At 36.9% G+C, this 22,846-nt stretch overlaps 3 protein-coding genes across 5 annotated transcripts in view; 2 read left to right on the top strand and 1 right to left on the bottom strand.

The window, feature by feature from the left end:
- The window catches only part of LOC116005525 (peroxisomal nicotinamide adenine dinucleotide carrier-like), an 8,397-nt gene extending 7,783 nt beyond the window's left edge, over positions 1-614 (top strand). The window contains exon 11 of the mRNA XM_031245737.1: positions 266-614. Within this exon, the coding sequence (XP_031101597.1) occupies positions 266-450 (185 nt within the window). The 3' untranslated portion in view covers positions 451-614. The remainder of the gene's footprint in view (positions 1-265) is intronic.
- A 7,531-nt stretch (positions 615-8,145) lies between these two features.
- On the bottom strand, positions 8,146-8,412 carry LOC116005629 (non-specific lipid-transfer protein 2P-like). The gene has a single exon (XM_031245875.1). The coding sequence runs from the start codon at positions 8,410-8,412 to the stop codon at positions 8,146-8,148; it is 267 nt and encodes an 88-aa protein (XP_031101735.1).
- Positions 8,413-17,442: 9,030 nt separating this feature from the next.
- On the top strand, positions 17,443-22,830 carry LOC116006285 (3-methyl-2-oxobutanoate hydroxymethyltransferase 1, mitochondrial-like). Of its 3 annotated transcripts, XR_004095107.1 has the most exons (8): positions 17,443-17,711; positions 18,738-19,278; positions 19,666-19,872; positions 19,965-20,111; positions 21,243-21,296; positions 21,414-21,655; positions 22,081-22,242; positions 22,453-22,830. XR_004095107.1 is itself a non-coding variant. In XM_031246598.1 (7 exons), exons 2-6 carry the CDS (start codon positions 18,859-18,861, stop codon positions 21,648-21,650), a joined length of 1,065 nt encoding a protein of 354 aa, XP_031102458.1. In that variant the 5' UTR covers positions 17,443-17,711; positions 18,822-18,858; the 3' UTR covers positions 21,651-21,655; positions 22,081-22,408. The 3 variants fall into 3 exon arrangements, 2 of the variants coding, with proteins under 2 accessions (XP_031102458.1, XP_031102457.1); XM_031246598.1 differs by lacking the exon at positions 22,453-22,830 and having other exon boundaries at positions 18,822-19,278; positions 22,081-22,408; XM_031246597.1 differs by lacking the exon at positions 22,453-22,830 and having other exon boundaries at positions 22,081-22,408.
- The last annotated feature ends 16 nt before the right edge of the window (positions 22,831-22,846 follow it).

Genomic DNA, 22,846 nt, shown 5'->3' with positions numbered 1-22,846 from the left:
GGGGGGGGGGGGGGGGGGGGGGGGGGGGGGGGGGGGGGGGGTGCAACTAGTGAAACTAACCCTTCATCTAGATTTGACTGAGCTGTTCTAGCATATGGTTATTATCGAGGTGTCGGTGCCTGTGACAGGTCACATGTAAATCTCGCATCATAATTGACCTCACATTTCTACATACTGTACTTGCATTCTTATACTCCATATTATAATAATGACGGAAAAGCAAAATAAATATATAGAAAAATAAAAATACAATTAACTCATGCAGGCACTCTTGATGCTATTATAAAGATGATCCGATATGAAGGGCTGAAAAGCTTCTATCAAGGGATGAGTACAAAGATTGTGCAGAGTGTGTTTGCAGCTTCTGTACTCTTTATGGTAAAGGAGGAGCTTGTAAAGGCTCACACTGTTTTAGCTAACAAAGCTGGAAAGTTGAAGCAAATACGATGAAATGTATCTTCCAAATATCCCTTCTGCATACAGTTGGGGCTTATGGCTTGTGATTCTTATTATTTTTGTTTATATATGTATAGTGCAAGTTATATTTGTACTGTTGAGTGTATGGAAAAGGAATCAATGCTGTTTTGATATTTATTGTTTAGTTTTTACATGTACATAACAAATGTGGACACTGGGGTCTCAAAGAGAGTGGCCCCAGTTGTTGTTTTGGCAGTAAAAATTGAGGCCTTTCGGGTACTGCTGCCTAAATGAAACCTTAAATCCAGATTGGGAAACAAAGACCTTGGCAGCAGAAAAGCAGTAGGCTTTGGATGGCGCTTTGTAGAAGAAGCATTTGGTTTGATTGGATTTCGCAGAATCAAAGAAAATACCGCAGTAAAAAAAAAAAAAAAAAAAAAAAAAAAAAAAAAAACCGAGACGAATCTAGAGTATTCCACTTTCAGCATGCTCTCAGCAGCGCTCTCTGTGCGAGGCTCTCCGACGAGGGAGACCGATGATCTGGTGGAAAGGAGTGTCAAGAAGAAGAAGATCGGAGATAACACAACGCAATCTGATGGGGTAGAAGTGGTTCCTGAGACACCAGAAGAGCTGCGCCCCGAGAATATGTTGGTCGATGATGGAGGAAATGAGCGCAATGTATCCCAGAAGTCCACAGGGCCTAATATGCAGGCAAAACCATCCTACTTGCAATCGTTGACGGGAGAACAAGTATTTGGGTCTAAAGGATATGAGGAGGCGGAGTTTGATTCTGATGATGACACATTTAATGAAGAGGATGAAGACAAGGATTGTCCTACCATATGTCTAACTAAAGAGGAGAAGAGACTTCTTCGTGCACCATGGAAGATGACACTGATAATCAAGGTGTGGGGAAGAACAGTTGGCTATAATTTTCTTCTCCGGAAACTGCAGAATATGTGGAGACCCACTGCCACCATGGACCTTGTGGCACTCGAAAATGAGTATTTCCTAGTTTGATTTTCATCCAAAAAGGATTATGAGTACGCGAAGTTGGGGGGACCTTGGATGATTCTTGATCATTATCTAGTGGTGAAGGAGTGGTATCCTAACTTCGATCCATTAAATGATAAAACGGAAAAGCTCATTGTCTGGGTGAGGATCCCTTGTCTGCCTATTGAATATTTCAACTTTGTGTTCCTTAAGAAAGTTGGAAAGAAAATCGGTCGACCAATCCGTGCCGATTTTTCCACGGACATGGCATCAGAGGGGAGATTTGCTAGGATGTGTGTTGAAGTTGATATCACTAAACCACTCCTTGCAAAGTTTAAGTTAAAGAATCGCGTAAGACGGGTGGAGTATGAAGGAATCCATCTGGTTTGTTTTGGGTGCGGTATGTACGGACATAAGCAAGAGGAGTGTCCGAAAAGGCAATCAAATGGAGATAAGGGTGGGGATTATGCTCAGGATGTTGCTGAGAAGGAGGTTAATGGGGAAACATATATGACGGCTGCACTAGGTCCCAAGGTAACTAGTTCTATCCGCCCGGAAGTGGTCGAAGATTTTGGGCCGTGGATGCTTGCTCAACGCAAGCAAAGAAAGAATGGTAATGCCTATATCAAGAATAATCAGGGAGGAAAATTTGTAAGCAATATGGATGGTAATAAGAGAACTGGGAGACAGAATAGTAATATCCAAAAGGAAGCAGGGGTGTCTACTAGGTTCAACGCCCTATACGGGCTTGAGGATAATGAGGAAATACAAGGTGTTGAAACTTTTCATGATTTGGAAGAGCCACAAGACAACGGTAACCAATCGATGAGAACAAATATACAAGGGAAAGGAAAGAGACCGCAAGTGCAGGTCTCGGAGAAACAGATTGAGAATGACAAAAACACAAAACAACCGGTTACTAAGGGGCAAAGTTCTGAGGTTCGTGAGGAGAGCAGCAGAAGCGGAACCTTGAGACGATCCAGGCAAGCAGCGGCGGAGGCTGAACATGTGGTTGTGAGAGGATCTCAGGGCGGCAAGTCTATCACACGGACGGTAGTTGAAACGGAAGGAGGTGGCGGATTAGCAGATTCGCTTCTCTCTCACGATGCGGCAGTGCACCATCAAGATCCACCATTTTTTAATGGTGCTCAAGAGAGTGGGTCGACCGTGTTGATGGAAGACACTGATGGAATGAGTGTTGAGGAGCGTGACCATGGGGAAGGACGTAGGGAGACCTGATCGTTCTTGGCCCCTGTTTTTTGTTTCTCGTTCCTTGTGTTGTTCTGTTTGGGTGTTGTTTTGTTTTGTCTGTTTTCCTTTTCCTTATGATTTGCATTACTTGGAACTGCCAGGGAGCTGCCTCAAGGGAGGTGCTCCGGGCTTTTAAATATTTTAAAACGACTTATAAGCCGTATATCTTCTGCCTGCTTGAACCCAAGGTCTCGGGAAACAATGCAGATACGATTTGTAATAAGATGGGTTATGATGAGTGGCTTCGGGTAGAAGCTATTGGTTTTAGCGGCGGGATTTGGATTTTTTGGTATGCTTCTATCAAGATAGAGGTCTGGTTTACTCATCCACAGTTTGTTACTTTGAAGGTACAAGAACAGGGCCATGAGCCTTGGTTTTTCACGGTTGTTTACGGTAGTCCTTCGCATGCTCTTCGTCGTAACCTTTGGAGCACATTGGACAAAAATGCTCTCCAGATTACTGGTCCTTGGCTGGTGGCTGGAGATTTTAATGCTGTGACTTCCCCGGATGAGGTAAGTGAGCCTAGTAATTTCTCGCACAGCCGATGTTCTGGGTTTCTTGATTGGATTTTCAATCAAGAACTCCTGGATCTCGGGTTCCAAGGCACTCGTTTTACGTGGTCTAGAGGCAACACCGAAGACACTTTCAAGGGTGCTCGTCTCGACCGAGCACTGTGTAATTTGGATTGGCAAATGATTTTTCAGTTTGCTCAAGTTTCTCACCTGCCGAGATTTCAATCAGACCACTCTCCGTTATTGATTAATACGTCTAGTGTTAGCGGGAATAGCCGAATGTCTAGGTTCACTTTTCAGGCAGCTTGGCTTACACATAAAGGTCTTAAAGATGTTGTTATGAATAATTGGAGGAAAGAAGATGACCTGGAGGCTAACTTGAGAAATCTAAAGATTTCCTTAAACTCCTGGAATTCAAGTGAGTTTGGTAATATTCCCCGAAGGAAAAGGAGGATTCTTAAAAGATTGGATGGTGTGCAGAGAGCACTGGACAAGGGGAGGAACAATGGCCTTCTTAAACTTGAGAAGAAACTTCGGAAGGATCTAGATGTTGTTCTTAATCAGGAAGAACTACTTTGGTATCAAAAATCCAGGGAAGATTGGATTACTTCAGGAGATCGTAACACTAAGTACTATCATGCATCTGCTGTGGTTCGTTCCACCCGTCGGAGAAATTTTTACTTGCGTAATGAAGAGGATGGTACGGTGCTAAGCAAAGAGGAGGCAAAAAATATGGTTTTGAGATATTTTAAAGGGTTGTTCCAAAAAGACGACAATTGCCAACTTAATCATAATTTAGCAGGCAATTTCCCCAGGTTAGCTCCTAAAATTTGGGACGATTTCTATAGGCCTTTTTCAGAGGAAGATATTAAGCAAGCCATGTTTGATATGTCACCGTTCAAAGCGACCGGTCCGGATGGCTTTTCTGCGGCTTTCTACCAAGCTCATTGGTCAATTGTGGGTGAGTCGATGATCAATTTCGTCAGAAAGTTTTGGGAGGAGGGTCATCTTTCTGCTGGGCTCAATGACACGATTATATCTCTTATTCCCAAGGTTGAGCATCCTGACTTAGTTTCTCAATTTAGGCCTATTAGCCTTTGCAATGTCTCATATAAGCTGATCACTAAAGTCATGACTAATCGACTTAAGAGTATCATGGGCCAAGTTGTGGGGCCGTTTCAGAGTAGCTTCGTGCCTGCGAGGCAGATCTCAGACAATATTGTTATTTTTCAAGAAGTTCTCCATTCTCTAAGGCATAAAAAGGGGGCTCATGGCAGTATGGTGATCAAGATTGATTTAGAAAAAGCTTACGATCGGCTTTCTTGGGAATTTATTCGTGAAACCTTGCAGGAGGTTGGTCTCAATAGTACATGGGTCAGGAATATTATGGAGTGTATTGAGTCTACCAGATTGTCCTTTATATGGAATGGCGAACAAACAGATTATTTCTCTCCAGGTAGAGGAATTCGCCAAGGGGATCCAATGTCCCCTTATATCTTTGTCCTCTGCATGGAAAGATTAAGTCACCTAATTAATGAAGCAGTAAAAAAAAAGAGATGGAAGGGCATTAAGTTATCTAGATCAGGACCTATCATCTCTCATTTATTTTTTGCTGATGATATGGTCCTGTTTGGAGAAGCAACAAAGGAGCAGGTTGAGGTTATTAAATCTTGCCTAGATACTTTCTGTGCGTCATCTGGTCAAAAGGTAAGTTTTGCTAAATCCCAAATTTATGTTTCCCCTAATGTGTGTCAAAGTGTTGCAGAGCAACTTTCATATGAAGCAGGCATTCCATTAACGAAAAATATGGGACGCTACCTTGGTGTACAAGCCATGCATGGTCGTGTTTCGAAGGGAGATTTTAACAATATATTGGAAAGAATAAACTCTAGGCTGGAAGGGTGGAAAGCAAAACAACTCACGTTTGCTGGTCGGCAAATTTTGGCCAAAACTGTGCTAAGTTCTATACCTTATTATTCCATGCAAACTATTTTGTTTCCCCTTGGGGTGTGTGATAATATTGACAAACGCATTAGACAATTCATTTGGAGGGGGTCACAAGAGAAGCGTTCCTGCAACTTGGTTAACTGGGAAACTGTGACACAACCTAAGGAAGCAGGCGGCCTGGGCATTAGGAAGGCGAGAGAGATGAATATTGCATTTATGGTCAAATTGGGTTGGCGATTATTAAACGAGAAATCTTCACTCTGGGCACAGGTCTTAAACAACAAGTACATGAACGGGAAATGGGATATGGAAGTGATTGACCATAGAGACAGGGCTTCTAATGCATGGAAGGGTATTGTCAAGGCAAAAAACATCATCAAGGAAGGATCTCGGAAGAGAGTTAGAAGTGGTGACACCACCCTATTCTGGACTGAACCTTGGTTAATGGAAGAGAACTTGGAGTGGTTGGCACTTGTGGATATTCCAGTGGAAGAACGTGAAGCAAGGGTACAGGATTACTGGAACGAGGAGAAAGGGTGGGATGAATATCTCTTTCAAGGCATTCTTCCGGACGTTGTACTCGACAGACTTATGGCGTTTACTTTGTCAACAGAGAAAGATGTGCATGATGAGCTGCTTTGGGCACCTGAAAGTAGTGGTAAGTTTTCGGTTTCTTCTGCGTATAATATGTTGAATGGTTTTGCAGATTCGAATGTGGATCAAACTTGGGAGAGAATTTGGAAGTTACAAGTGCCGAACAAAATGTGTGCGTTCCTGTGGCTGGTTCGACATGGGCGTATCATGACAAATCTTGAACGGCGTCGTAGAGGATTTGTCCTTCACGACCATTGCCACCACTGCCGCAATTCCACTGAGACGATCGACCATATTTTTAGGAAGTTCCCCAGAGCCCTAGAAGTTTGGAGTAGTTTAATCCCCAAACATGTTATTGATAAGGAATAGAGCCTGGACTTCACTACCTGGCTAGATAGAAGCATTGCGGGTAAAGGAATTTGCATGGAAGTGGAGAATGGTCCGACGTTGTTTGCTGTAGCCATCTGGTGGATTTGGAAGTGGAGAAACGAAGAGATCTTCAAAGGATTGGCTAGTAATGTTCCTAATAAGGGGAATTGGATTAAATTGCAAGTTGCAGAAGTAAAAGATGCTTTCCAGAATAGGAAGAAACCAGGTAACGTTGCTGGCAAAAGCATGAGGAGTTTTCTTCGTTGGATTAAGCCGATGGATGGCTGGTACAAACTTAACACTGATGGCAGCAGAGATGCGCAATCGGGAAAGATAGGATGTGGAGGTGTGCTGCGTGATAGCAACGGGGACTGGATCTGGGGTTTTAGTTGCAACCTTGGGGAAGGATCGATCATGGAAGCAGAGGCCTGGGGTATTCTCAAAGGGCTCAAGCTCACATGGGATCATGGTTACGGGAAAGTGATTATTGAAAGTGATGCAAAGAAGGTGGTGGATTGGATTACAACTAGAGAAAGGAATAATCTTCCAATTGGGAACGTGGCTAATATTATAAGTGAATGCAAACGGTGGATCGGTAGAGATTGGGTAGTGCGGGTTATACATATTCATCGGGAGCAGAACAATGTGGCCGACTGGTTGGCTAAAAAAGCTCTTGCTGGAAGCCGAGGTCTCAGTATGCTGTCTCAACCGGAGACTGGGATTCTTGAGTTGCTTGTTGATGACTCCATGGGTGTGCCTCGACAACGGATTGTTAGTATAGTTAGCTAGCTAGTCGGGGTTTCCCCCCTCCTTTTGATTAAAAAAAAAGAAAATACCGCAGTTTTTCAGTGTATGAGATAGATCCCTTTCGGTGGGTCAAAGACCCTAATAGGACAAAAAGTAAAAGAGTGGGCAAGAATAGGACATTTTGAAAATGGATACAAGAATGGAAAAACGAGTATTCACCTGTAATAAATTGAAAACTTTCAATTTTCAATTACTTTTAAATAGTTGGAAACCTGAGTATTTCCAGCCGTGACCATATTCATGATAGTGATTAAAAAGAAAATTATGCAATTATCTACTTATCTAAGTCATTTTCAAAACCCAAAAATCCCTTTGGAGGATAAAGAATGACAATCAGTCAATCAGTTAGGGCTATTAATACGAGCTTAGCCCATCAAGCTAGCCCGTCCTACCCACCAAAAAGATGGGTGGATTTTGAATGTTATGGTATGTATTTTGACAGATTTTTTAGCCCGTTCCCGTCAAAATGACAGGTTTTGGCGGGGTAGGTTTTGAGTGCATGCTGCTAATTAAATGAAAATGTAATTAAATAATAATAATATTTTAGTGGTGTTGTAATGAAAAACGAGTGTATATTGTTAAATGAAATGAGTGTATATTGTTAAATGAAATTACAATGTGTATAAAATGAAACTGAATAACAAGTCTCACATATTGAGTGTATGTTGTTAAATGAAAATGTAGTTGAATAGTAATGATATTTTAGTGGTGTTGTAATGAAAAGAGTGTATATTGTTAAATGAAACTATAGTTGAATTAAAATTATACCTGCTCTAGTAAAACTACAATGTATACAAAATGAAACTGAATAATGAGAGAGATTGCTATATGGACCATAACAGAATTTATGGTCAATCATTATTAATGGAAAAATTCAAAACGGCACAGTTTTGACCATCAACAAAATTTACCTGATAATTTAGGAGCAATATATTATTTTATTAATAATAGATAATGGATATATAATTTGTTTTTCTTTGATCGATTTCCAAATAAAGATGGATCGGAGTAATGAAACCAGTTTATTGAAAACGAAAAGGTTGCCCATAATTATGATGATATACATACATATATACATAGCTAGAAATAACACCAAGTAATACTTATAGATAGATGCCATGCATGCCATGACTGCAAGATGGCTAGGCTTTAATTTATATATGCCTTTATTTATTTAATAACATAACTCAAGTAGAATATTATAATGGTGGATATAGGATATGATGGAGCTGAGGCATATATATATATATATATTTTAACAGGTAGGAGCATGCAAACCACAATCCTTAAAAACTTGTCTAGCATTATGCTCATACATTTGATAGACGGGATTTTTAAGGTACTCGCAAAAGCACTTGGGCCTCAGCTCCTTCAGAATACTGCAACATTCAGTTGTCGGGTCCGACCGAATCATGACCGCCGGCCCGCATGGGCTCAGATCGCTCACGTCGCACGTCTCCTGAGCCATGCTCAGCTCCAGCATGGCCGTCACCATTATGAACACGACAACTAGTGTCGTCATAGACCCCTTTCTCATAGTCATCTGATCTTCAAGGTTTCTTTGTTGTGTATGTGTTTGTGTGGTGTTTTGGGTGATATGATGATAGGGATTTTATAGTGGGGGGAAGTTTATAGTTGGAGGAGTACTAATATTGACTTTTTTACTTTTGCTTTTATGATTGGCATGACATTTTTATTATTGATTAAGAAATTTTATTGATTAACTATTGAAAGGATACTATTTTGCTCAGGAATAGTGAGGCCTTTGTTGTTTACCAAAATATAAAATGAAGGATTTTTTGAAAAAACAAAAACAGAAAAAAGAAGTGGAAGAATGGAAAATGAAAAACTTATTTACTAAAATTATTTATCCATTTGCCTAATTCATCTCCATTTTCCAACTTTATGTACAATTTTAGAGAAGTCCAATTCAAACTTCTCCAATGAAAGAATAAAGAACTGCAGTTCAAGAGGTCTCCGCTTCAAATCCTTTTGAGCGCTCCTGTCTTTGCTTTCTTTTTTACCGTGCACACTTTTTTTTTTTTCTTATTATTATTATTATTATTATTATTATTATTATTATTATTATTATTATTATTATTATTATTATTACTATTGTTGTTGTTGTTGTGAGTTAATACCATATGTGACCTTCCAATATAGTTAAATTATTATTATTATTGACCGAAGTGTGGAGATTGATTTCTTTGTGTGCATAGTGGAGTACTTGAACTGACTAGAAGATTGCTTAGCTTAGGCAACTCGCAATTTACCTCATCCATGCACAGACAGAGTAAGGGTTTTGCCACTACTACTAATATATATAATTCACATGTAATCAATTCTAAAAAGAGTAAATTGCACTTTTGGTCCTCTGACTATAGCACCTCTATTAATTTTAACACTTGACTTTTAAAAGTAACGAATTGATCCTTTAACTATGCTTTTTTTTAACGAATTTGGTCCTTCCGGCCAAATCAGATGCCAAATTAGGCCGGAAAATTGTAACCCCTTTCCGATTACCATTTAGTGAGGGCATAATGGTCATTTGCTCTCTTTTATTCTTCTCTTTTCTTCTCCTGTGCGCCGGAATCCATGGAAGACCACGGACACACTTCAAGAATTAGCTAATGACCAAAACAAACCAGTAGAAGTCGAACGCCCAAACAAACCGGATCTTTCATCAAGTCCAGGGAAATCGGGCAAAGAAATGAGTGGGCGTCATCATCTCAAAACTACTCTTTGTTGATGCCATTGGAGAACAAAGAAAGATTTGTGAAGTATGAAGGAGTAGAGCTGATGATTATTATCATGAATAAGAAGAAACTGTGTTATGGGTCTGCAATAAGGGCTTTGGACTTTGCAATGACTAATTATCCCCCAAACTGTGTTATGGATAGCTAATTTTTTAAAACAAGAATCAATGATGGAGTTTTACGCAATTCCATTATCCGCAATCCAATCCCATCTTCCTCATCATATTCGGTGTGGGTTTTGCTTTTCTTTGAATTTGTATACAGGAAACAAGGGGGGATTAAGGATTTTGATCTGATGGGTAACGCCGGGAGCAGTGGAGTGAACGGCCGGCGGAGGAGCAACAGCCACCGGAGGGCCCACCCGCCGACGCCTCCTCTGGATGACAAACCCATCATCGTTCCGGCGTAGAAGAGACCCAAGGGAGAAGAAGAACATAGGAGTAAAAGACCAAAATGGCCCTTATTAAACAAATCAAAATGAATTACAATTTTCCGGCAATAATTTGGTCGGTGATTTGACCGGGAGGACCAAATGTGTTAAAAAATGCATAGTTAGTGGACTAATTTGTTAAGTTTTAAAGTCAAGTGTTGAAATTAATAGAGGTGCTATAGTCAGAGGACCAAAAGTGCAATTTACTCATTCTAAAAAGGGAAAAAGGTCAAATAGACCCTTCAACTTTACTCAAAAGTGCAATTAGGCCCTTGAACTTCAAAAAAGTGCAATTAAACACTCGAACTTATTATTTGGGGGCGTCTAAACCCAACAGCAGGTTATTGACCTGAAATAACCGGTCATTTAAGAATCCGACGACATTCCGGCGAAAAAATTCCGGCGACCATCAAAAGTTTAAATAAAAAAAAAATCAAGTGGCGGGAGAAGGCTTTTTATACGACGAGTTGACTGAAAATTACGATGTTTCAGAAGTGGTCGGATTCCGCCGGTCTCTCTCATATTTTCTGGAAGGCGGAATTCGAAATCCCCAATTGTCTCTCGTATCCGAGCGAATTCAGATAATATAACGACTTGGATTTTGCACAGATTTTTTTCTCTCATCCAGGTGGTTCGATTCCACATATATTTCAGAAGAATTGAATTTTTTTTCCCGGATGGATAGATTATGGGGACACCGGCATTTCCAAATCTGGGAAAGCATTGCTCCGTCGACGATTGTCGGCAGATTGATTTCGTGCGCTTCACCTGCAATCGCTGCCACAAGGTGCCTTATGTCTATCTCCCTCTATGAATGCCCGCGCTCTCACATCTCCTATGCATAATTTGGTCCATTTTCTCTTGTTTTTGAGTTGGGATGTTTTACTTTTTATATTTTGACTTTTTGGTAGTCGATGTTTGAGCTGGAGTTGCAGTACTATCTTGATTTCACCATTAAGAGAGCTTCTAAACTTACCAGGTGTATTTCAACTGCAATAATCAAAATTCCTTTGCCCACAGATCTGTTCGCTGACAGTCGTTGGAGACGTCGTCTTCTCCGGTGGATATGATAACCGGAAATTGTTTGTTTTTTTTTTTTTACGGTGGTGAACCGTGATTAGTCGTGGTTAACGGTGGTCAACATCTATATTTTTACCGGTAACCTGTTTGTTACCGGTAAATTAGACTAATTTGACCTAAAATGATAAGTTCAAGTGTCCTTCTAAAAATATTAAGAAAACTGAAACATGCCATTTGATATTAATGTTAATCCCATTTTTTTTTTGAATACTACTAACTCTATTACAATGCAGTCAGTATCGCCTCCACTGAGACTCAAACCCACCACCTCCCTATAAAGGGAATGGTTTGATGCCACTGGACTACAAGGTCCTTGGCATGTTAATCCCATTTGATATTGGAAATACAACATATATTACAACGTACAATAAATTTTGATTAACAAATAATTCTTTCTAAATAAACTAATCATAATAAATTTAAATAAAATTATATATTTATAGTAATATTTTTAATTTTTATATATTTATTTATATAATGAATTGCATTTATATAGGTATGGACCGACGGAAGTACACTCTTTGACAGTTTGGCAACACTTATGTTATAGTTATAGATTGTTTGAATTTAACTTTATAGGTAGGGAGAACTGTACTCGATTTATGATAGGTGAATTTGTATACATGTTTTAGGATATGAATGTGGAAGTCACAAAATGAGACTTAAAAAAAACTTAGGTGATTATAGTTTCGTCGGACTAATTCTAAGCCCATAAATTTCGTCACTAAAGTCATTGCGGAGGTAAATTACGAGTCGCGCAATTAGCCAATCAGTTAGATCCTAGTCTTTATGTGCGTACTATATATGTAATTCAGACCTTCCAATATCTTTGAGCCTTTTTTCCATATATATTTTTAGTGAAATTCGAACTCTCGTACTGTCGCCTCTTGAGTTTTTTTTTGTTTTGTTTTTTGTTTTTTGTTTTTTTTTTTTTTTTTGAGGAGAGGAGGGGGTAGAAGGCAATCGTTATACCGTGGACCATGGGTCATGGTTGATANTTTTTTTTTTTTTTTTTTTTTTTTTTTTTTTTTTTTTTTTTTTTTGAGGAGAGGAGGGGGTAGAAGGCAATCGTTATACCGTGGACCATGGGTCATGGTTGATACTGCAGTTGTGTTGAATTGATACTGCAGTTGCGTTGAAAGGATACTGCAGTTGTGTTGAAAAGGAACTGCAGTTGCGCGGAACAGATGCCGTGTCATCCATCTGGAAGTGCAGTTGTGTTGAACGGATACTGCAGTTGTGTTGAAATGATACTGCAGTTGTGTTGAACGGATGAACGGTCTCTGTTCTGTGCAATTGCAGTTTCCTTTCAACACAACTGCAGTATCTTTTCAACACAACTGTAATATCCTTTCAACATAACTACAGTATCGGCTATGATCATGTTCTACAATGCATTGTGGACCATGGTCCACAATATAATTTGCGGGTAGGAGGAGCTAAGGTTCTAGCTCCAGTAGATAAGGTTTGTCAGGCAAATTAAAACTCTAGACGTACTCAATTCAATGTTGTGTAAAACATTTGGGAGACAATTCTTGCTTCGAGGTGGGTGTCTTATAGAATGCTTGCTAAAGCATTATATTGGTTGAGTATGAAACGTAATTAGTGGTTGGCAAGTGGAATAATGCTAATTTCTCCTCATGTGGGTTATATTTATTAGATATTTATAGCATTAGTATAATAATATGAGAAGGGATAACTAGACAAATATCATAATTTTTTTTTTATTGTCTTCTTCCTTTTTATTTCCGACATCACAAGTTCGGATCGTGAATATTAGCACCTTAATTAAAATTTTTGTATAACCATAGGCTTCACTTATTAATTGCTGAAATTAAAAAAAAAATATTAGAGATTTCATATTGAAGTACAAAATTGTCTATTCATTATTGGAACCACAAAATTAAGAAAAATCTTATATTACTTCGAAAACGTTTTAAACGCCCATTTGCATTACTTGTTCAGGACCATTGACATTTATCATATCATTAATAAAATCTTTTGGTACTATATCAATTACAAAAAAAAAAAAAAAAAAAAAAAGAAAGAAAGAAAGAAAAAGAAAATTTGAGTATAGTTTATAATTAGAGCAAATTTCATTTTTAGTCATACATTATTGTTGCATTGTCACATTTAGTCATATTCTTTTAATTTTGACATATTACATTCCTAACTTTGAGCAACTTTCACTTTATTGTTCGACTATTGTGGCATTGCCACATTTAATCATATTCTTTTAAGTTTGTCATATTACATTTCTGACTTTAAGCAAATTCTACTTTTAGTCATCAACTATTGTGACATTTTCACATTTAGTCATATTCTTTTAATTTTTTTCATATTACATCACTGACTTTCATTTGATTTCCACCATTAATTCTCTGTAAAATAACTCTATTAATTTAGGATAAATTTCACTTTTAGTCATTGACTATTGTGGCATTGCCACATTTAGTCATATTCCTTTAATTTTGCCATATTATATTCCTGACTTTGAACAACTTCTAATTTTAGTCCTCGACTATTGTGGGATTGCCACATTTAGTCCTATTTTATTAATTTTGTCATATTACATCCATGAGTTTGAGTAACTTCTACTTTTAGTCATTGACTATTGTGACATTGTCATATTTAGTCCTATTCTTTTAATTTTGCTCAATAATCGAGGACTAAAAGTGAAAGTTGTTCAAAGTCATGGATATAATATGGAAAAATTAAAAGAATATAACTAAATATGACAATGCCATAATAGTTGAAGACTAAAAGTGAAAGTTGCTCAAAGTCATGGGTGTAATATAGCAAAATTAAAAGAATATGACTAAATGTGGCAATGTCACAATAGTCGATGACTAAAAGTGAAATTTGTTCATTTGTGTAAGGCCATCTCCAACTCATTTCACACCAAAATACCAAATATCACATCAAAAAGAATATTCTCACACCAAATTTTATTAAGAGTAAATACCCAAAATAGTCCCTCGACTATAGCTAAATTCACAAATTGGTCATCGACTTATGATTTTAACCAATAACATCCTTGACTTTGCAATTTTTACCTAATTTAGTCTTCCGTTAGTTTTACTGTTTGTTGACCGTGAATTCGAAGGACAGCGTGGTAATTTCACTTGCTCCCTGCATTCTCCCTCGCCAAAACCCAAATCCTCCTATCACTTCTTCAGGAACTCCTACAATTCTTTTCAATCCCAAATCGCTGTTCATCCACGTTTTTGGATTCTTTCTACGTTTCTCTTTATCCAGCGTCTTGTCGTTTTCTTTACTCGGAATTCGCCGCTCTCTTTCTCCTCTCATGCCCAGGTTCAGCTCCATGCCCCCCCCCTCAAACGATTACGCTTCCACCCGCCGTGGCTCAGCCGCCCAAGGACGAAGGAGAAAGGTGCAAGTACGGTAGGGTTTATGTTTACGACTTGCCGTCGATGTTCAACGAGGATTTGGCTTTGAAGAATTGCACGGATCTGCATCTTTGGCAATGGTAATGCGGGCTGAACACTAACGAGGGGTACGGGATGAGGGCGACGGAGATGGCTCCCGGCTGAGGGCTGAAGGGTACGGGATGAGGATGAGGGCTGAACACTAACGTCGGAGGTCATATTTCACCACCGGCTCCTGAATCTTCGCCACCTTTTCTTCGGTATATTTGAATTTTGTTGCTGAGCTTGCAGGATTCGTCCCGGTCTCGATCTGTGCTCTCTGAAGCCATGTACACCAAAAAGAGGACCAGATACGAAGCTGCTCCCAATGTCAATGGAGATTTTAAAAAGGCTAAGCAAGGTTTGTGAAATTACTAGACTATCCATGTGTTTCACGGCCATTTGACGGGCTCATTAGCGGAGGACTAAATTAGGTAAAAATTGTAAAGTCAAGGATGTTATTGGTTAAAATCATAAGTCGAGGACCAATTTGTGAATTTAGCTATAGTCGAGGGACCATTTTGGGTATTTACTCTTTTATTAATCACCAACCCATCACATAAATAAAATAGAAACTGACGAAGGGAAGATAGTATGTTGTCTCAGAAGTGCCTCAATCTCAAGACTACATTGTCAAATGGATTCAAAATTCCGTCGCTAGATTTTGAACTGAACTTTAAAAAAATTTTAAACTAAAAATTTAACGACGGAATTTTAAATCCGTTGCAAAATCTAGCGACGGATTCAAAATTCCGTCGCTAGAAAATTAACGTAGCGGGTTTGCAATTTTTTTTAAAAATTGAATCTAGCGACGGAATTTAAATCCGTCGCTAGAAAATTAATGAAGCGGGTTGCAAATTTTGTTAACTAAAATCTAGTGACGAAATTTGAATCCGTCGCTAGGTTTAGCGACGGATTCTAATTTCCGTCATTAATTAAATATGATAGGGGGCGTTTGGTTCACGGAATGTTGGATTACAACAGGTAATAGGATTACCTCCAGGGAGGTAATGTAAGATTTTGGGAATGTAAGATTACCTGATGTGTTTGGTTTGGATTGTGAAATATAATATTAATTTGTTTGGTTATATAATGTCCTTATATATATATATATATATATATATATTTATTTATTTATTTATTTATTTGTGTGCCTTTATTGTGTGTATTTTTATTTATTTATATGTATGAATGTATTGATGCTTAATATTAAAAAAATAAATATATAAATGTACACACATGTATATTTGATTATATAAACATATATTTATTTTATATATGTTATTGTGTTAGAATTATTTATTATTATTATTATCATTATTATTATTATATAAGGATTAGTTAACAAGGGCAAAGTTGGAATAATCCAAGGTAATCTTAGGTTACCTAAAAAAACGGGGGTAATCACATTACCGCCACATCAGCTTTGGGGTAATATAACATTACTAGGTAATCTCATAACTTGAAACAAACAAGGTAATATAACATTACCAGACTCAGATTACCTAGGTAATCTCAGATGACCCGAACCAAACGGCCCCTAAATATTCTAGTAGGAGCGTTTTTGCGACGGACAGATTCCGTCGCAAAACTCTTTAGCGACAGATTTTACTCTTTTAGCGACGGATTTTGTCCGTCGCTAAAAACACTTTTTTTTTTTTTTTTTTTTTTTTTTGTAGTGCATGTTTCGATCGTGTTTCTAAGCTTTCAAAAGTAATCATCATAATGGCTTCATGCAAACAAAAATCTGCAAGGATTAAAGAAAACGTGTGATGTGCAAACCTCCTCGATCTGGCTTGATGTGGTGTGCTCAAACTCAAATCTGGTGATAAAAAAATATTCATACTCGATGAAAATGACAATGACTAAAATTAAGCAACCTTAATTTAATTTGGTGTAAAGATAACAGAATTTTGTCCAAATTTGATTGACCATATAATAAGACAACCTTAAAATACAATAATGCATGAATCAATATATGCACCTGGGAGTCATGGAATAATCACTTAAATGCTTGTTGGTTGACCGCAGAATGTTGATATTCCATGTACAAATAACAACGCATCAATTGGAGCTTTATAGAGCTTTTTCTCGTCCTGAGGGATAAGTCGGGGGCAAAAACGAAAACATACTTTATTACTAAACAATAAGAAGAAATATGAGAAATAGCAGAGAAGATTAAAAAATATTTAATGGTAGACTTGTTCTTTGCTTTTGAGAATATTCATAGTGCAATTTTAATAGTCAAATAACACCTGTATTTTATTCAAAATTATGAATTACCAATTCTGTTTTTTTTCTTCTTCACAATCTTCCTTATATTCATATACATTATATTTAATTAGAAATTTTTCTGAACATTATGACTGCTTGAATTCCGGTTTGTTGTTGTTGTTGTTATTATTATTATTATTATTATTATTAAGTTAATTACATATTCTTATTATTATCATTAATTAATTTTTTTGTAGGATTTTCATTTTTTATCCTTATTGCACTTTTTTTTTTGGCACAATCTTCCGTTTTCTTTTCCATTTTCAATAAATTAAGGATTTTTTTTTTCATATTTTACTAAGTTTTTTTTATTGATATTATTAGTATTAATCAGTGAATTCAGTTTCTTTTTTCATTTTCAGTGAATTATATTACCATATTTTATAATATTGCGCAAACCTTTAGAATTATTTTTGGGCGAAAAGTTAAAATAGAGAATTCTTTTTTATCAATAAATATAGAAGTATAAATTTGTATCATAATTCTATTTTGAAGTTTTTCCCTATTTTGGTACACCTAGTTTTTCCCTATTTTGATACACCGTACATTCATTCGTACATTCCAAATATAACCCATTGAATAATGAATAGAAGACTACAAATGGGGTAATATTGATTTTGAAAGGTTTCATGTTTATATAATCCCACCATGATTCCTGAATCCTTTCCAGTTTCCTGGTTTCTTCATTTTGCCATCATAAGGCAGAATCCTCTCATCGAGCGACGATCCCTTTCAATTCTTCCTTGGCTCATCGCTGCTGCTTAGTCGCGGAGACCGGAATACGGAGAGGCACTGAGGTGGAGAGTCGGAGACGGAAATCCTTGAATCAGTCTTCATTTCTTCATCCTTCAAGGTAATGCATTTATAGTATATATATTTTAAAATTTTGTGTTGTAGTGTTGTCTATTGTTGATGTGTAATGTCTTGATTTTTCAAAATTAAGTTGATAAATTTAAATGTTGAGGTTGAAATGTTGGATTGTTGGTTGTGCATTTGTGTTAAAAATGTTTAATGTTTTGAATTCCTACACTCTCTCAGTAGTATTGTAAATCAACTTTTATCATTGCTGATTGATTTGACTAGGACTATTTGTATAAATATATCTCTTTTTGTATTCTTCTCAGAATTATTGTTCTCATCAATGTGCTTGTTAAAATACCTTATTCAGTTTTGGAACAACCCTGTAAGTATTGATGCTATTTGAATCATCTCAAGGTGTGCTGGCATTCATTCTTATGTCCTGATTGTCCTATGTCGATCCATTAATGTATTTGTTGATTTCAAAGATTAGTTTTAATTTGCTTAGTACTACAATTAGCATTAGATAAGCTGAAAAGCCTGAGCTTCCACAAAAATCCAAAAAAAAAAGGATAGGAAATTTCATAGCAAACTGGCACTAATATCAAACTTCCAATGATTCAACTTTGCTGTCCATATACTTCATGGGTGTTATCAAGATTGAACTTCTTGCAACTAAACTCAAGCCTTGAGAAGGGTTCCTTAATTTAGTAGTAACATGAACGTTATCCCTAAGAAGCAACAGACAGCTCCATACATGTTAAATAGCATCACAAATGAAAAATTTTAAGTTATACATACTGGATATTTAATTAAAGCATCCATTTTTGGACATGGATAGTTTGTTGTTGGGATAGAATGGTGATAAAACTAAAAGCATTCTTCATACTTTGTATCTACAAATACATCTGAACCTATGTGCTTTGTGCATGTTTTCAATTTCTCCTGTTGTAAGGGTTATAACCAAGCATATAATTGGATTTTTATAAGGAGATCCCACTTTAATGTTGTGTGCAAACCTTTGTTCCCGATTAGTATTCTGAATATTAATATATACAATCCAATGACCCAATATCCACAGATTGTAAATCCTTGGACTAATTGGGAGTGAGGGAAATTTGAACAAACAACTTCATTGCATAACTTGCACTTCATATCCTCATAGGATATTGTCATCAAATTCTAAAAGATACCCATTTCGGATGGCATTTTTCAATTCAATAACAAGAAGCCTTGTAAGAAAATCTCTGACCAGCCACGCAAAAACTGCTGTAAGATGCATGAGCAACCTGCCAGAGAATGCAGTGTACGGTGGTCCCAAGCCACAAGACCCGAACCAGAGAACAACCCTTGCTACTCTCCGCCAGAAGCACCGCAAGGGGGAGCCCATAACCATGGTCACAGCCTATGATTACCCTTCTGCTGTGCATCTTGACACGGCTGGGATTGATATATGTCTAGTAGGTGACTCTGCCGCTATGGTGGTTCATGGCCATGACACCACTCTACCCATCACTCTTGATGAGATGCTCATGCATTGTCGAGCTGTTGCCAAAGGAGCTAAATGCCCTTTTCTAGTTTGTGACCTCCCTTTTGGTAGCTATGAGTCCAGTACCACACAGGTTACTTTCACATATATTGCTTTATGTCTTTTTATTTTATTATTATTTTATTACTTTTAAAGTTTTTAATTTCTAATATACTCCTAATTTATGCGGAATTTCAATAATTATTTTGAAAAGCAACAGAGATACTACTGTATGATAAAGCTAATTTTTGCAAACAATTGATTAAGATGGGGCCTTTTGCTTTTAGTTCATTTTTCATACATAAAAACATTATGGGTTTAAGAAATTACTGATTGGAAAATTATTTGGCAAAAATCAAAAAGCAATTAAATTGAACAGGCAATTTTTTTGAATTCATCATTTTAATGCAAAAAATTTGCTTATTTTTTTATTTTTAAAAGTGAAATTGGCGGTAATATACTGATATTGAATCATGAACAGGCTGTTGATACAGCAGTAAGGGTTTTAAAGGAAGGAGCGATAGATGCTATTAAGTTGGAAGCTGGTGCACCATCAAGAATTACAGCAGCTAAAGCAATTGTTGAATCTGGAATTGCTGTGATGGGGCATGTTGGACTTACCCCTCAGGCCATTAGTGTTCTTGGAGGATTTAGGCCTCAAGGTAGAAATGTGTGTAGTGCTGTCAAGGTATGAATTCTTAAGTATGGCCACAAATAATCATTGTACAAACCAATGTAGTACATAGTGTTTTTTTTTAAATATTATTTTCAATTCTGCAGGTTTTGGAAACTGCCTTGGCTTTCCAGGAAGCAGGGTGCTTCTCCGTTGTTTTGGAATGTGTGCCGCCACCTGTGGCTGCTGCAACAACATCTGCTCTTAAGATTCCCACCATTGGCATTGGGGCTGGATCATTCTGTAGTGGTCAGGTTAGTATATATCTTGTTCATTATTTATCTCTATTTGTAGTAATTTGAATGCCCTTGATCCTTGCTTGATTTATGAAGATTCCAGTCTTTATGCATTAGTTAAGATGTATGGCACTATATGCGTTAAATGCATCAAGTGGTTTCTGATTAGCTAATTCTTAGGTTGCAACTGAGAAACAAATGCTTCCTCTTGTCCACTACCTTAAGTTTGCTGTTTAGTTATGAAAAATGTCTTTTGTATTTATTGTTTTTTTTTTTCCTCTAACTTGATTAACTTATACTGTCTAAATGAAAAATGAAAGTTGGAGAATTAGGAACTGAAAAAAAGAAGCTAGGTACTATAGCCAAAACACGAGTGAATAGTTAAAAATCCATTGTTCACCCTTGTTTTCTCCAAATGGAAAACAAATTTGGGTTGTTTTGTTAACTAAGTTGGAAATTTTGAAAATTGGTTTCCATTTTTAAGTTTAGAGAATGACACAGTTTGTGAATACAAACTCCAATTTTATTTTTTATTTTTTATTTTTTATTCTTCCAGAAAAATGGAAAACTTTCCGTTTGCTGGAAAGGCCCTTAAGTTCTATATATCGTGAAGTTTGTTTGGATCTTCTTAAAACTGTTGGCTCTTCAAGAATGAAATTCAGTAATCCAGACATCCAGTTCTAGCAGGCATGTTCGAGTCATCTGAAGTATTAAATTTCCTACTTTCTTTGTCCATTTTGTGTGTTTAATTCAGTTAATTAGGGCTGAATCAAACTATTTCCTATTCTTTTTTTTTTTTTGGTAATTTTTAATTTATTATTAGTAAATAAAATTTATATACTTATAAACTACATTAAAAGCCCTATTAAACACATAAGGACAAATTTAAAAATTATAATAATGTTTAAGAAAATAGGTAAAGAAAGAAGAGTTGGTTTGATTCATGAGTAAACATGACAAGTAAAATAGGATAGAGGTTTTTTTGTTTTTTGTTTTTTTTTTTGGGTATTCACATTCATGAAAAATGTATAACCGTGCTCAAGCAAAATGGTGTTATTGCAATAGTCTCTAAACTCTGCTACAAAATTTGTGGATAACTATTAAATTTTGGTAATTTGTTGGATTAATGTAAGATCAGTTGCAATGCAGGTGCTAGTTTATCATGATTTGCTTGGGATGATGCAACATCCACATCATGCCAAGGTGAGTACAATTGGTCTTTTTCTGTATAAAGTAGTTTTCTTATTTGTGATACCTAGAATTTATGAATACTCTAAGCTATACAATACTGAATGAGAAATACTGCTACTCATTTTGAAGGTTACTCCTAAATTCTGTAAACAATATGGTCATGTTGGAGTTGAAATCAACAGAGCACTTCTACAATACAAGGAAGAAGTGACAAATGGTTCTTTCCCGGGTGCCACTTATAGTCCATATAAAATTAGCGCTGCTGACATGGATGGTTTCCTTCACGAACTACAGAAGTTGGGTTTTGACGACGCAGCATCTGCAGCTGCTACTGCAGCCGAGAAGATTCAGACACCACCAAAATGATCAGAGTATGTGCTAATGCCTTCTATCTATAATTATTTGTCAAAAATATTTAAATAAAGAGTTGGTTTTATTAAGAAAAGCTGCAATCTGCATGCATAAAAAGCTAATTTGACTAAAAGATGAAACAAGCATTAGGACTCTCTACTATACTATGGTGAATATGATTCTTGTGTCTCTACTTGTTTTCTGCCTTTAGTGTCTGAGATTTCATCAATTCCTGCCAATTTGTAGTACAAATAGTATTCTACAATTTTAATTCGTTTCACAGTTTAATTATACTGCATGCTTGTTTCAACTCAAAATTCCTGTGTTGTTCCATTTGGAGGCAAGAGCAACATCATATTCTGATGACAGAAATGTATAACCCACAAATAATTGTTGGATGTTAATGAATTGTATTGGTAATAATAAGCCATCCTTGTATCTCCAGGTTCCGAAAGATGAAGAAATATTTATGCATTACGGGAGAGGCTAACGAAGAAATTTCCTGTGGATGCATATAATAGAGCATGCAAGGAGCTGGACGACAATGATAATAACATGCTTGAGAAGCTGTTCCCTTCCACTGAGTCAGTGTGATAGTTGTGCCTTGGTTAGTTTGTCTTTCTTATTAATTTTTGCTATGTGGTCGAGAGATGCCTTGCTAGGGTTAGTGCCTTAAGTTTATGGATAAAATTTGGATTTGTGTTGGGTTTAACAGCCGGGTACTACCAATAATATGCAAATAAAATAAATAAGGCATGATTTTTATGTGAAAACTCGAGAGGGAAAATAAGACTTTTTTTTTTTTTTTTTTTTTTAGCTAAACTAAATCAAGAAGGTTCTGTTATAAAACCACGGTCTTCGCATTTCTTGTGACATAACGGTCTGTTAGGTGGGAGGACCAGTGCTTGATATTCATAAGGAGCTCATCAACATTGAGTGTAACTCCACACTGTAATTTTCAGGATTCGATCTTGTGTCATTGTTCATAATCTACTTGATGGGTAAATACCCCCAAGGACTACTGTAGAAATATAATGTATAGTCCGTGTATTATTGTACCCTAAAAGGTCGGGTGTCCCTTAGAAATTGTTAAGGGTTAAATGTAATATTATATTCCTGAAGGGTCAGGTCCTATTTCTATATAAAGGACCTGACCCTCATGTTAATGGCATTCTGAATCATTGGGACCCTTGCCTCTCGGCCTCTCTCTC

The sequence above is a fragment of the Ipomoea triloba genome, chromosome 15 (genome assembly GCF_003576645.1).
Source record: "Ipomoea triloba cultivar NCNSP0323 chromosome 15, ASM357664v1".
NCBI classification, from domain to species: Eukaryota; Viridiplantae; Streptophyta; class Magnoliopsida; order Solanales; family Convolvulaceae; genus Ipomoea; species Ipomoea triloba.
The sequence above is the reverse complement of the archived record's forward strand: the minus strand, read 5'-3'. Positions and strand labels throughout refer to the sequence as shown.

What these genes read in the sequence shown, in the direction of transcription:
- LOC116006285 (XM_031246598.1), top strand. Translation starts at nt 18,859, where the DNA reads ATGGCATTTTTCAATTCAATAACAAGAAGCCTTGTAAGAAAATCTCTG. An exon ending in ATGTGTGTAGTGCTGTCAAG is followed by an intron (nt 19,873 to 19,964) that starts GTATGAATTCTT and finishes TCAATTCTGCAG; the next exon opens with GTTTTGGAAACTGCCTTGGC. An exon ending in AACATCCACATCATGCCAAG is followed by an intron (nt 21,297 to 21,413) that starts GTGAGTACAATT and finishes CTCATTTTGAAG; the next exon opens with GTTACTCCTAAATTCTGTAA.
- LOC116005629 (XM_031245875.1), bottom strand. Translation starts at nt 8,412, where the DNA reads ATGACGACACTAGTTGTCGTGTTCATAATGGTGACGGCCATGCTGGAG.